Below are 12,230 nucleotides of genomic sequence, written 5' to 3'. Positions count from 1 at the left end.
AGGATAGAAATATCAATATTGTAGCATAACAATACTATATCATACAATGTAGCAAACACTTCCTGAGTTTATTAAATGTTGTTATAACGTATCAAATAAAGGACTGCGATATCACGCTAGGCCAGTCGTGAACGAAAACGTGCTAGTTTTGAGGTCTCAACATATCGCGAGTCGCGAGATGTGAGAAATCTCAGCTCTATCTTTAACACTCGCGATAATTCCTATTTCCTTCTCTTTCACTCCCTGTAGCCAAGATGGCAGTCGGCAAGAATAAGAGGCTGACAAAAGGTGGCAAAAAAGGTGCCAAAAAGAAGATGTAAGTAGCGCAATTCATCCATTAAATCACGCAATACACACTATTAAGTTCAGGTTATTGACTTTCAGTTTGAAAATGTGAAGGATGAGGTTGATTTTAACTGGATGCACTCAGGCCGGTCACTGTTGCTAATCTGCTAGGCTCACCGCGCATTCAGTGTTCATGAGTTTGCATAAGCAACACTGAACTGTTATGTAAGAGACTGTCAGTCTTAACACAGGCTGCATATCRTGAAGCATTGTATATAAATGTGCCGAAATGCATACATTGGCTGTAATCTAGCGACATCGGCTGTTTTAACAAGCTACGCTACCTAACTATGGTGGCTAGCAAGATGGCAGACATAGCCATCCATGAACATAACGTGGACAACGTTAGCTAGACGAAGGATTTTCAACGAAATGGTGTGGTCAAACAGATTTAAAGTATTGTAGCCAAGCCAGCCAGGGCTACATGTGCGTGGTGCCAACCCTTCAGTCGTTAGCGAGAAAAGGCAAATTTGTCAGATAAGATCATTTAGTCMGTTAGCTGGGCCTTACATTAGTAACCAGCTAGCTAACGTTATGCTATCCCAGTCATGTTTTATTGATTAACCAGGTGCCTGTTGAATTTCCACGTTTGATTGTATTGGAAGTTGACGTTCATACCATTGCCAGCATTAGCCCTTTGGTTGGTTTCGCGTAAACTAGACTGCAACCTTAGTTTCTTTAGCTAGCTACATAGGCCTGCGTCATCAAAACAGATTAACAGAACTGATATTGACCACACTACTTTCTCTATCCCCAGTGTCGACCCTTTCTCCAAGAAGGACTGGTATGATGTCAAGGCACCCGCTATGTTCAACATTCGCAACATTGGCAAGACCTTGGTATCCAGGACTCAGGGAACCAGTAAGTCTGCTTTTCCAACCGATGCCTATTAATGGAGCAACACATGGTTCAGTGGTGATGGCTACCAGTATGAAGACTAACATGCAGCAAAATAACTGCAGACAGAGCCACATAGTTCTGTGGAATTATAGCACAGTTTGGAAACTAGGGGTTGATTAAAGTGAGGTGACTAAAACGTGAACTCCTGACCTTGTTCTGTTACCAGCTAGCTAGGTAGCCTAATTCAACTAGCTTTGGGAGTCTGTATATTGGTTGGACTCCCGAGTTGTGCATYGTTCTGGTGGGTGGTGACGTCTAATAACCCTACCGCAGTATAGCCGGCTTCGCCAAAAATGTTTCCATTCAACAAAAGCATATGTATAATCTCTAGGAATTTACCAGACAGTGAAATGTCCCTCGCTATCAAATAAACATCAGTATCCAACTTTTGTCTGAACTGCACCATATTCCTGCCAAGTTAGACAGCGGTCTGCCATTAGACCACGCACCTCACGCGAGACTTCCTACCACAAAATCTACCATTTATTTAATAGCGAGGTACACATTTCACTACGTCTGGTAAGTAGAGTTCCTAGAGATTATGCATGTGCTTTTGTTGACGGGAAGCGTTGGTTTGGCGAAGCCGAATATGATAGTAGGGTTATTTTCCATCAACACCAGAACAATGCACAACTCGGAGTCCCAGCTGATAGAGTCCTGAAGTTGTCCCTAAACTACCTTTAATATGGGTTTGTTGGTTGGTAATGTCCCTTAGTTTTCCCTTTAAAATTGTTTCAGCTTGTCGGTCTTGTCTTGGTTTTGTTTGTACCGTACTTAACACAATAGGAATGCATGATGACAAATTGTTTCGGCCCAATGATTGCAACTGATTACTGGTAAAGAGATCTGATGTTCCCTGCCTTGGCCCCCATTCCCCGCACTGCGTCCCACATCAACTATTCTGTTCTACTAGGAATCGCCTCTGATGGTCTGAAGGGACGTGTGTTYGAGGTGAGCCTCGCTGACCTGCAGAACGATGAGGTGGCCTTCCGCAAGTTCAAGCTGATCTCAGAAGACGTGCAGGGCAAGAACTGCCTGACCAACTTCCACGGCATGGACCTGACCCGTGACAAGATGTGCTCCATGGTCAAGAAGTGGCAGGTGAGGAATCCTACAGGAGGATGTAACACACCGCTGGATTTGTGGAGATGTTGTAGTTATGATATGCATTTATAATCACAGTACAACATTTATGGAAATGGGTCATACCTTCATTAAAGGTGCAATATGCAGAAATCACTCTGCCATTTAGTTTGCCTAATTTCAGTTTGACAAAACAACCCTGTCACTGTTTAGAGAATCATTATACCATCTAAACCGATGTAATATTTTCTATGACTAAACATTGTGTTTTTAGCTGTTTGAAGCTGGTCTACAAAAGACGCAAAACTTAAGAACAGGAAACATAGAAAAAAAAAACATCTGCAATGTATCCAAAACTATTAATTGACCTTTATCCTGTCTCCCCACCAGACCATGATTGAGGCCCATGTGGACGTGAAGACCACCGACGGCTACCTCCTGCGTCTGTTCTGCGTTGGCTTCACCAAGAAGCGCACCAACCAGATCAGGAAGACGTCGTACGCCCAGCACCAGCAGGTCCGTCAGATCAGGAAGAAGATGATGGAGATCATGACCCGTGAGGTCCAGACCAACGACCTGAAGGAAGTTGTCAACAAGCTGTAAGGATGTTCGCCGTCCTGTTGCTGGTTGCTGGACACTTTTCCTACATCTTTAATTGTCTACAGTAAAGTTTTGATGTCTGAGTAAATTGAATGGCTTTCAATGAAGGCAGCCAGTAATTTAAGATCTCTCAGCCGGTCGTTTTCAGTAGCCAAGCCAGGTTCCCTCTTACTGATTCACTTCTTTTCCCTTTGTCCTCTAGGATCCCTGACTCCGTTGGCAAGGACATTGAGAAGGCCTGCCAGTCCATCTACCCCCTTCACGACGTCTACGTCAGGAAGGTTAAGATGCTGAAGAAGCCCAAGTTTGAGTGTAAGTCACCTTGAACCTWTCCTGCCCCTTGAGGCGTTGCAGTCCGACTGAATGTGTCGAGCCTGTGTCATAAGGGGCGGAGAGTGAAAGGGCTATGTCTACGCCAAGAACCCAGARCGGTGGGTACTTGGAGTGATCATGGCTCTGACAGATGGCACAATACTAGATTGGTGTGAAAGAAAGCCTATTCAGGATCTTTGTCAAAAACTTACCATGCATTAAAGAACAACCAAGGTTATTAAAGGTCACCTTTGACTGAGCTTGGTTTAATCATGGCCACTGTACGGTCCCCTCCCCAGAATCTGGCAGCAGTTCTGTATGACATAATTGTATCTTAATTAACATATGCCGATATGGCTGCATTTACAGGCAGCCCAATTCTGATCTTTTGGCCAATTAATTATTGTAAAAAAGATCATGTTTGGATTGTGTAAACACAGCCTAGGATATTAAATTATCCTAAGTGACTTTTCCAATGTGTCTCTAACAGCCTGTTGAGTTGTACTCTGGTSTTGTGCTTATATTATTCTTGTCTCCTTCCAGTGGGCAAACTGATGGAGCTCCACGGTGAGGGTGGTGGCAGCAGTGCAGCCAARCCCTCTGGGGACGACACCGGGGCTAAGGTGGATCGGGCCGACGGCTACGAGCCCCCCATCCAAGAGACTGTCTAAACACCTGACAAATTTAATAAAAAATGTAAATGATACTCAACTGTTGGTGTCTTCTGTTAATGGGAAGGTTGTTTAGTAAGGTATTTTGTAAAGAGCTATTCTTTTTCAGGCATAAATCAAAGCATTTATAGTTACTATAGAAATCAAAGCATTTCTATCTGGAAAAAGAAAAGCTCTGCGAAACTCAACGTGTTACGCAGTTGAGGCCGGTTGCACGTAATACCAGATTCTAAAACTGAGGCAGCTTATGGTTTAGAAATTAACATTCACATCTCTGGTGGACATTCCTGCAGTCGGAGTGCCAATTGCACACTCCCTTAACTTGAGACATCTCTGGCATTGTGTTGAGCTGCACATTTTAAAGTGGCCTTTGTCCACAGCAAAAGGTACCCCTGTAATGATCATGCYGTTTAATCAGGTGAATGGGTTCTTGGCAAAGGAGAAATGCAAATATTTTGTGCACATGGGACCAACACTTTACAACTTTCAGTGTAGTTTTATACTAATGTTACCATGGTGCTCAATTACATTGTATTGCAATATAGGTTGATCTATTTGATTGCCATATGGAGGTAAAATATACCCTTCTCAGTATTGTGGTTTATGTTACTGTAAAAACAAGCCAACTTGTCTTGATTAATTGGGCCTCAAATGTGCTATTGGGTCATTCCTAGGTGGTGCCTTTTCTGTCCTCAGGACAAATCTTGGTGTAAAATGTGGATCCCAAAAGGCCAGGTATCCTTTACCTTTAATCCATAAAATTCCCTTTCAAGATATGTTTGTTTTGCCATGTCCCCGGGTGTTATCRACTTCCGAGAAACATAAGCCATAAAATATTTGATCTTTCCACCCCGTCTGTCRTAATTCTCCATWTAAGAAAACCYCTTCCTACAATGACACATTCAGGAAGTGTCCATTTATTTGGTGGGAAAACAATGGTGCAAAGCTAATTTGGATAATTACCAAAATATATAAATGTTAATGTTTGAAAAAAGTTAATCGTGTTCAATACGCTACTGTWATCTTGCTCACTTATGGCTAATTTTCGATCCACATTTCCACCCTGTGAGGATTTATACACCTAAAAAAAAATCTGCCTAAGCTTGACCAATATGTTTTTCTGAAAGTCAAACCTGTTGACACTTTCCTCAAAGTTATGAATGACCCTGTTAAGGAGAATYGTCTTCATTTTTAAAATATATCTTTATTTCATGAACCAGCCACCAGAAAAGTATTTTAGGGGGCTACATACATGCAGTAGTGTAAGAACCACAATTCATAGTTTGAGGAAATATTGTACGACAATGGCTATATTTAATGTGCAATGGTGTGGTCAACATGTTAAATACTGCATATCTGGATTAGAACAAAGCTGGTAAGGGTTTTGTGGCAGGAAATTCATGAATGCCTGTTCAATAAAGTTACAGCCAGCCATTCTCAGATGCATCGTCATACAAAGTTRTTTCATTACTTTCACAGGTAACACTTTATTTGGATAGTCTGTAGAGCATCTAGAGATGGACTATCAGTAACATTTCAACTAGCCCTAACCTTAACCCTTATCCTAACAGACCTTACTGTAACCTTCGCAAGCAGTTGCTTATCAGCAGATAGTATGACCTCATACAGACGGACTATCCAAATAAAGTGATCCTTTCACATTTATAAATACTATTAAAAAAAACAATGTTGCATTCAAAAAGACACCCAATAGCTTTCTGTGGGAGATTGACCRGACAATCTAGTTTACGCTTCAAAGTAGAGAACTACTGCAGTCCAGTGGGGCAAAAAGGCACTTTGGAAAATTCAGTTTCCTATCATCTTTCAGGTTCTCATATTTCCATAGTTCAAAAGACATTACTCGTGATGAAACCACAGACACAAAGTAGTTCCCGTAGTGCCCCAGTGTCTTTGTTAAGGGTAGATTACTCATGCCAGCACTTGCATRTAATTTTTAGGCACCAACGCTCGCTTCCCCCTCAACTCTCCCAGGAACCACTCATCGTCAATGGACTCCAAGTTGGTGATGATATCCCCCGCCTATAGCAAGAGAAAGGAAAGTTATACTGTAGGCGTAGTACCTGTAGTATATATGACTGTTGATTGTAACAAACAGAATGATAACTCTTTTGTGGTAATTAACTATTGAATGTTGACAGATACCTTCAGTGAGAGCTCCTCATCACATTCAGCTGTGAAGTCRAACAGTGCTTTCCCTCTGCTTCCTTCTCCATTAGTCACACTCTGCTGTCTGTCCAACACTGGAGAGTTGCCTGGACAGAGACAAAGGGAATCATCAGTACCTTAAATGTCCTTATAATGAGAGTTTATTCATAGTAAAATGTCCTACTATGCTGCCCTATGAGTAGGCCAGGAATATCTGTATGTATCAGAGGCGGCTGGTGGGGGGAGCTATAAGAGGATGGGCTCATTTTAAAGACGAATGGAATTAATGGAACGGTATCAAACATACAGAAACCACATGTTTGACTCCGTTCCATTCCAGTCTTTACAATGAGCCCATCCTCCTACAGCTCCTCCCACCAGCCTCTGGTATATAGGCCTATTCAAACTGTGGGTTTTACGTTGAATGTATCAATAGTTGTTTTTGTCATGTGTCAATCACCCCGGCAAAGTTATTTGAATTAAACCAAAAGTATAAATATTTTAAGTATAAAAATAAAAAGCTCCTAGATTTATATATCAAGCAGATAAATTCACCTCCTACCACAAGATGGCGCCATAAGAATGCCCTATTATTACCTGAGCTGGTCTCTACGAAGGCTGTGGGGAAGAATCCTTCTCTACCGTTAAGCCTTCCAGAGCACCACTCGGCRTCTACATGCTGTGTGACCAGGATACGGTCTCCCTGTTGGAAGGACAGTTCATCTTCTGCCTGGCCTACAAAGTCATACAGAGCCACGGCCCACTCCACTCCTGACGAACCAGACTATAGACAGGGATATACATGTTAGTGGACACTCTCATACTCACTGTCTCATACACAAGCAATAATCATTAATCACTGGATATACACACAGACGTCATTAGGCTTCCCCAGACTACAGCTAAGGCCAAACACCAGACACTGACAMAYATACACCTGTATCGTGACGTTCGTTTGTGTTATGTTGTAAAGACTGGTAACAGTACCACATGAACCATACCTGTATGCGTTTGGCAGCCTCTTGGGTCTTGGTTGAAGAAACCATGCCTGAGAAATGCAGTAGCGGTATTCAGATAGAAAGCATATCGTGTTGACAGTTGCTGAACATAAAACTGAATGGGGAATGAGTGTGTGGGCGTACACTAGTACACTGCTARAGCCAGTGAGAAGTACATGTAGCACACAGAGTGAGCTGTACCGTATTAATAATCAGGTCTTAGTACAGGGGCTTACACAGAGCTCCTGACTTAACATAAACATGTTGCACAGATTCCATACATTCCGCAGAGGGAAGTATGAGCCTACACATTACGAGAGAGATGGAGGCAGTTCACTGGAGACAGTTCACTGGAGACTAGTTCTAGAGAAACCTTTTGTACTGGTGGACAAACCGCAATAGGGGTACAGGATACGTGACGATAGAGCTAAAATCCCCCGTGCCAAGAATAAATATTTCACTGTGTTTGTGGCCTGGCCACCTTTGACCTTACACTATGACCTCAGATACAGTATGCCGGAACGACATGAACTTCCGTGGGAAAATTCCAATGTCTCCAGTTCTCTGATTATGTTTACAATGTCAAGATAGGGACACACATCTCAAGCMGGGGTTCCTKAATGATTTAAAGGCCCAGTCTGTGATATGTCATTTAATATATTCCATTTCAAGCTAAGAAGTGGGCCTTGAATTAAAAGTCCTACCAGGTAGTGCCATCTTGGTGGGGAATGATTGCTGTCGTTGTGGTTGTGGCAGAGGAGGAAGATCTTCTATGATATCCACAAAGTTGATGGGGAAGATTCCAGTGTGGGCCCCTATCTGTCCCCTCGCCCACTCCTCTTCCATGTACTCCTTTAGCTGAATCACGTCTCCCTCAGAAAAGGTTAGCTCGTCACTCTGCTCACCCTCGAAGTCGAACCGCGCCACACACCTCGGTCCACTGACTATTGCAGGGGGGGGCCTTGCCTTCTTTGCGTTGGTCGGTGTTGGTGCATTTGACTAAATAGAGAAAAAAATCATAATCAAAACATATTGAACGCATTAAATAGCTGGACTCATTTGTATACATCCTATAGACCACTTTATGGGCTGGTTTCTCACACAAAAGACTTTGAAAATACTATTTATTGAACCGTTTTTCATCCAGGAGTCTGAGTCTTGGAAACCAGCCCTATCTCTATAGCTGAAACATTGACTGAAGTCTTACCATAACTTTGACGTAGTTGGCAGGGAAGAAGCCAGAGGAGCCTCTACAGGAGCCGCGGTACCACTCACTGTCCACCTGCTCCACATTGGTCACCACATCCCCCTCCCTCAGACCCAGCTCCCCTGGACCCTCTGGATAGGATACAACACATGTCAATCAAATCCCACTGCTGACACCAACTGACAACACAAACTCTAGCATGAACTCTACTTTGTGGATATCAATTGCTGAGGGAAACATAGAACTAAGCAATAAAAACATGCCAGACATATTGCAAATTATTTGAGGTGATTCAAATCTGTAAACACTCTTCTAGATTCTAAAAGTTATTTTACTTGGCGTGGACATGTTTGGGGGAACTCAAAACAGCTGTAAAAGCATGCCAGCCATATTGGAATTTATTTGACATGATTAAAATCTAATAAATGACTTAAAATTTTGTAAGGTGTACAGTCCAATAGCCGATGTGTTTGTTACTATAGGACATAGGAGACGTGTTAGGTTGTGTTGTGGTGGTCAGTGTGCCAGTGTAGGTACTGTTCTGTACCTGGGGTGAAGTCATGGAGGACCTGCACCTGCAGACCACTGCTGCCTCTACGAGACCCAACTGTGATGACACCCTGTAAGAAGAGAAAACACATCCAGGTATATGTGGAATTTACAGAAACATGTACAAAATAGGGATTTAGAGACTAAACTAAAAAAATACTCCAAGTTCACAATGAAAGTTCCTATGTGGCTACAAAGAAATAAAAAACAATTGGTGCTAGATATACTAAACATTGGCTACCTCCTATTTAGTTTGACTAGCCTAACAAAATAGGGGGTAGCCAAACAAAATAAGGGGTGGCCAAACAAAATAGGGGGTAGCCAAACAAAATAGGGGGTAGCCAAACAAAATAAGGGGTAGCCAAACAAAATAAGGGGTAGCCAAACAAAATAAGGGGTAGCCAAACAAAATAGGGGGTAGTCAAGTTGCCTGGAAAGTAAGAGGGCAGACATGTTTTGATTGACAGCTCATTGTAAATGGTTGAAGACATTACCTGTGACAGAGCTGCTTTAGTTGGGGCACTGGAGAGAGGAGTGATGACCTTCATGTGAGACTTCTGGACTCGGCCCCGGGTGTCTCCCACTTGACATTCAAAGGTCTTGTGGTCGAGCTGCTCSATCAGCAGCAGCAACTCATTTTTCTGTGGGAGAAAATCAAGAAGCATTYGATATTMAWTTCTACTAAATTGTCTTTTCCTTAAAGAAAAAAAATATTACAAAACAGTAAGGTGAAATAAGTAAATCCATAAAACTAGTGATCAAATCAGGTTTAAAAACAGTAGTCATTRACATTTTCTCATATCATGTTCTTGTTGTTGCTAGAAGCAAAACCTCCAACACATGCAGACAGTGATTTACCTGGAATGAGAGTTCCCCTGTGTCTCTCCCACAGTAGTCAAACTCTGCTATCCCGTGGGGAAGTTCAAGCTAGACAAACACACATGACAAAGAAAACATTCAGAAAACATACACAGGCTTACTATGTGACACTTGCCACAACTATAGTACACAACAGTTCCACTGAAATCCACCATGGATCTGCCTTGCGGGCAGCAGGGGCAGAGCAGGCTGCCTCGGGGGCGGCAGGGGCAGAGCAGGCTGCCTCGGGGGCGGCAGGGGCAGAGCAGGCTGCCTCGGGGGCGGCAGGGGAAGAGCAGGCTGCCTCGGGGGCAGCAACAGAGCGGGGTGGGAACTCTAAGCTCTCACCGTGTATTGGTTGTAGAGACGGTGGCCAGGGTTGGGCCTGGGGGGAAGCACAGGTCCCTTCTTCTTGGGCTTCTGAGCCTGGGGCTGCCTGGGTGATGGAGCTGCTGATGACGCTGGTGCTCTACGGGTGGAGAGGGATTGACGTGGACCATTTATCCGGGGCGGGGGTGGCCTTCCTGGGCCTACTTTTGCTGGAGGTGGGCGAGGAGGGAGGACCTTAGCTCCACCAGGCCTGAAAGAGATCAACAGTAGTATGAAGTTAATTAAAGCCATGTGTCTAGGACTGTATCTAATATGTTATCAATGGATCTTTACCCCTCTTTATCCCCTAAAATGACCCACGATGTGATGTTACTGACCGAGGAGGGAGGCCCGGTATGGGCTCAGAATCAAAGGACTCCTACAGTTCAAATCAACAGAAAAAAKGTTGTTACTATCATGTTCAAAGAAGCAACGTGGCAGTCTAGAAACAGATGTGAATTGATGACAAACAGGGTACTTCTCTAATCTCTCCCAGATCACATTTAACACCACATGGGATTGAATGACCTCCCCTGAACAAAACAGACTTCCTACGCCTACTACCTTCGCAGCGCTCAGCAACTAGGGCAACCATAGCAACCAAGTTAATGACTGCTCAATGTGCCCTTCCTTAGCCACTGCTAACAGCTAGCTGTACAGTACTAGTCAGTCATTGTTTACACTACACTGGCCCCTTTGTGTGGTCTGCGGTTGAGAACCACAGGTGGAGGGTGAATGTTGGCGGTGGCCAGGTAAAAGGCTGGTTTGTCAGGCTAGTTTAGCACTGCTTCTGACAGGGCTGGTTTAGCACTGCTTCTGACAGGGCTGGTTTTCAGGCTGGTTTAGCACTGCTTCTGACAGGGCTGGTTTTCAGGCTGGTTTAGCACTGCTTCTGACAGGGCTGGTTTTCAGGCTGGTTTAGCACTGCTTTGGACAGGGCTGGTTTTCAGGCTGGTTTAGCACTACTTCTGACAGGGCTGGTTTTCAAGCCACCATGAATGAACTGACACTAGATAATGATGAGTGACGCTGAAGAAAAATACAAAGTAGCACTTTGACTTGTTTTTTTATGTCTTCTTGCTGCACAAAAGCCCAGTTATGTCACAGCCAAGCCGGGCCGGGAGCTATTGACTGGCTCTGGCTTTCCCAGAGAGAGTGCAGTATTGCGGTGGTGTGGAGGAAGAACTATGTCAGTAATCTCTTGTATTTCCTGTTTTCTAGTAGTAGAAGAGAAGCTAGGTAGCCRACTGCAGATCAATAGTGCTTCTGTTGGAGAAGTATATGGGGAAGGAAGGTGGTAACACTTACCTGGAAGGGGAAGCGGGTTGAGATGCTTTGTTTACGAGTCACGGGGGACGGCAGTGACCCTACAGGCTTCTGTGCAGGGAGAGGAGGAGGGTTGTCCAAAGTCCCATCGAACACTGAGAGAGAAAACAGTCAACGTTTTAGACTGGACACACTGTACTGTAAACTGTACAGTCAACTCTTAATCCATGCAAAGGTTTGGGATCATTGTATTTTTGCACTAATTCAATGGCTTGGTGTTGCCATGAATGAACGCTCTGAGATGGAACATGCACATACTCAAACTACGTGTCGAAGTAAATAAAGTATTGAAATTCGGATTAACTGACTCACTTATCAGGAGTCGACTGTACACACTCACTAAGACACCAAAGCACAGACACACACTTTCAAACATACACACCTACAGTTTGTTAAAGAAAATGGCTCGTCAGCAAAAAAAAATCAACAGCATCTAATCCATCATTTGGTTATGTCAAAACGTTTTATTTTGGGTAGACCCAGATGCAGATCAGAGTGCCTTTATGTAAGGTCATACATGTGTGGATCTGGAGCATGCCACATAACTCACTACTCAGAGAGTAGAGCAGGTGGACTAGACTCACGTTTTCCTTTACTGGGCACTCTAATGGTGGTGGGTCTTCTGGTTACACTCTGTCTGCTGAAGGAGCCGCCGCCGCCCACAACACTACGCACAGGGTTCACYGGGATAYAGCCTGGAGAGAGACAGAGAYAGAGACGGCCAGTGTTGTCTCATCAATTTTTGTCAACATATAAGTCCTGCATTAGGACTATATGACAAATTCTAAGCAATGTTTAAAACCTTTAATGCCAATCTGGACCCTCTCTTTCTAAAATTATCCGCCG

At 43.7% G+C, this 12,230-nt stretch overlaps 2 protein-coding genes and 2 non-coding genes across 5 annotated transcripts in view; 3 read left to right on the top strand and 1 right to left on the bottom strand.

Moving 5' to 3' along the window:
- Nucleotides 1-205: 205 nt before the first annotated feature.
- Nucleotides 206-3,946, top strand: LOC112074840 (small ribosomal subunit protein eS1). Its single transcript, XM_024141934.2, has 6 exons — nt 206-316; nt 1,103-1,206; nt 2,159-2,346; nt 2,719-2,927; nt 3,131-3,240; nt 3,784-3,946. The coding sequence occupies exons 1-6, from the start codon at nt 255-257 to the stop codon at nt 3,909-3,911; spliced, it is 801 nt and encodes a 266-aa protein (XP_023997702.1). The 5' UTR covers nt 206-254; the 3' UTR covers nt 3,912-3,946.
- On the top strand, nt 2,033-2,099 carry LOC112074841 (small nucleolar RNA SNORD73). The gene has a single exon (XR_002894853.1). It is a non-coding gene; the product is annotated as a small nucleolar RNA SNORD73 (small nucleolar RNA).
- Nucleotides 3,261-3,392, top strand: LOC112074842 (small nucleolar RNA SNORA17). The gene has a single exon (XR_002894854.1). It is a non-coding gene; the product is annotated as a small nucleolar RNA SNORA17 (small nucleolar RNA).
- Nucleotides 3,947-5,203: 1,257 nt separating the features above from the next.
- The window catches only part of LOC112074839 (SH3 domain-containing protein 19), a 26,747-nt gene continuing 19,720 nt past the window's right edge, over nt 5,204-12,230 (bottom strand). For both annotated transcript variants that reach the window (XM_070440695.1, XM_070440696.1), the window contains 13 exons: nt 11,969-12,079; nt 11,367-11,479; nt 10,397-10,437; nt 10,038-10,269; nt 9,690-9,758; nt 9,326-9,472; nt 8,830-8,902; nt 8,283-8,413; nt 7,780-8,074; nt 7,079-7,125; nt 6,675-6,861; nt 6,075-6,184; nt 5,204-5,951 (listed from right to left, as the gene is read on the bottom strand). In XM_070440695.1, coding sequence (XP_070296796.1) covers nt 5,841-5,951; nt 6,075-6,184; nt 6,675-6,861; nt 7,079-7,125; nt 7,780-8,074; nt 8,283-8,413; nt 8,830-8,902; nt 9,326-9,472; nt 9,690-9,758; nt 10,038-10,269; nt 10,397-10,437; nt 11,367-11,479; nt 11,969-12,079 — 1,667 coding nt within the window. In that variant the 3' untranslated portion in view covers nt 5,204-5,840. The remainder of the gene's footprint in view (nt 5,952-6,074; nt 6,185-6,674; nt 6,862-7,078; nt 7,126-7,779; nt 8,075-8,282; nt 8,414-8,829; nt 8,903-9,325; nt 9,473-9,689; nt 9,759-10,037; nt 10,270-10,396; nt 10,438-11,366; nt 11,480-11,968; nt 12,080-12,230) is intronic.

The sequence above is a fragment of the Salvelinus sp. IW2-2015 genome, unplaced genomic scaffold, assembly GCF_002910315.2.
Source record: "Salvelinus sp. IW2-2015 unplaced genomic scaffold, ASM291031v2 Un_scaffold2844, whole genome shotgun sequence".
Taxonomy (NCBI): domain Eukaryota; kingdom Metazoa; phylum Chordata; class Actinopteri; order Salmoniformes; family Salmonidae; genus Salvelinus; species Salvelinus sp. IW2-2015.
The sequence above is the reverse complement of the archived record's forward strand: the minus strand, read 5'-3'. Positions and strand labels throughout refer to the sequence as shown.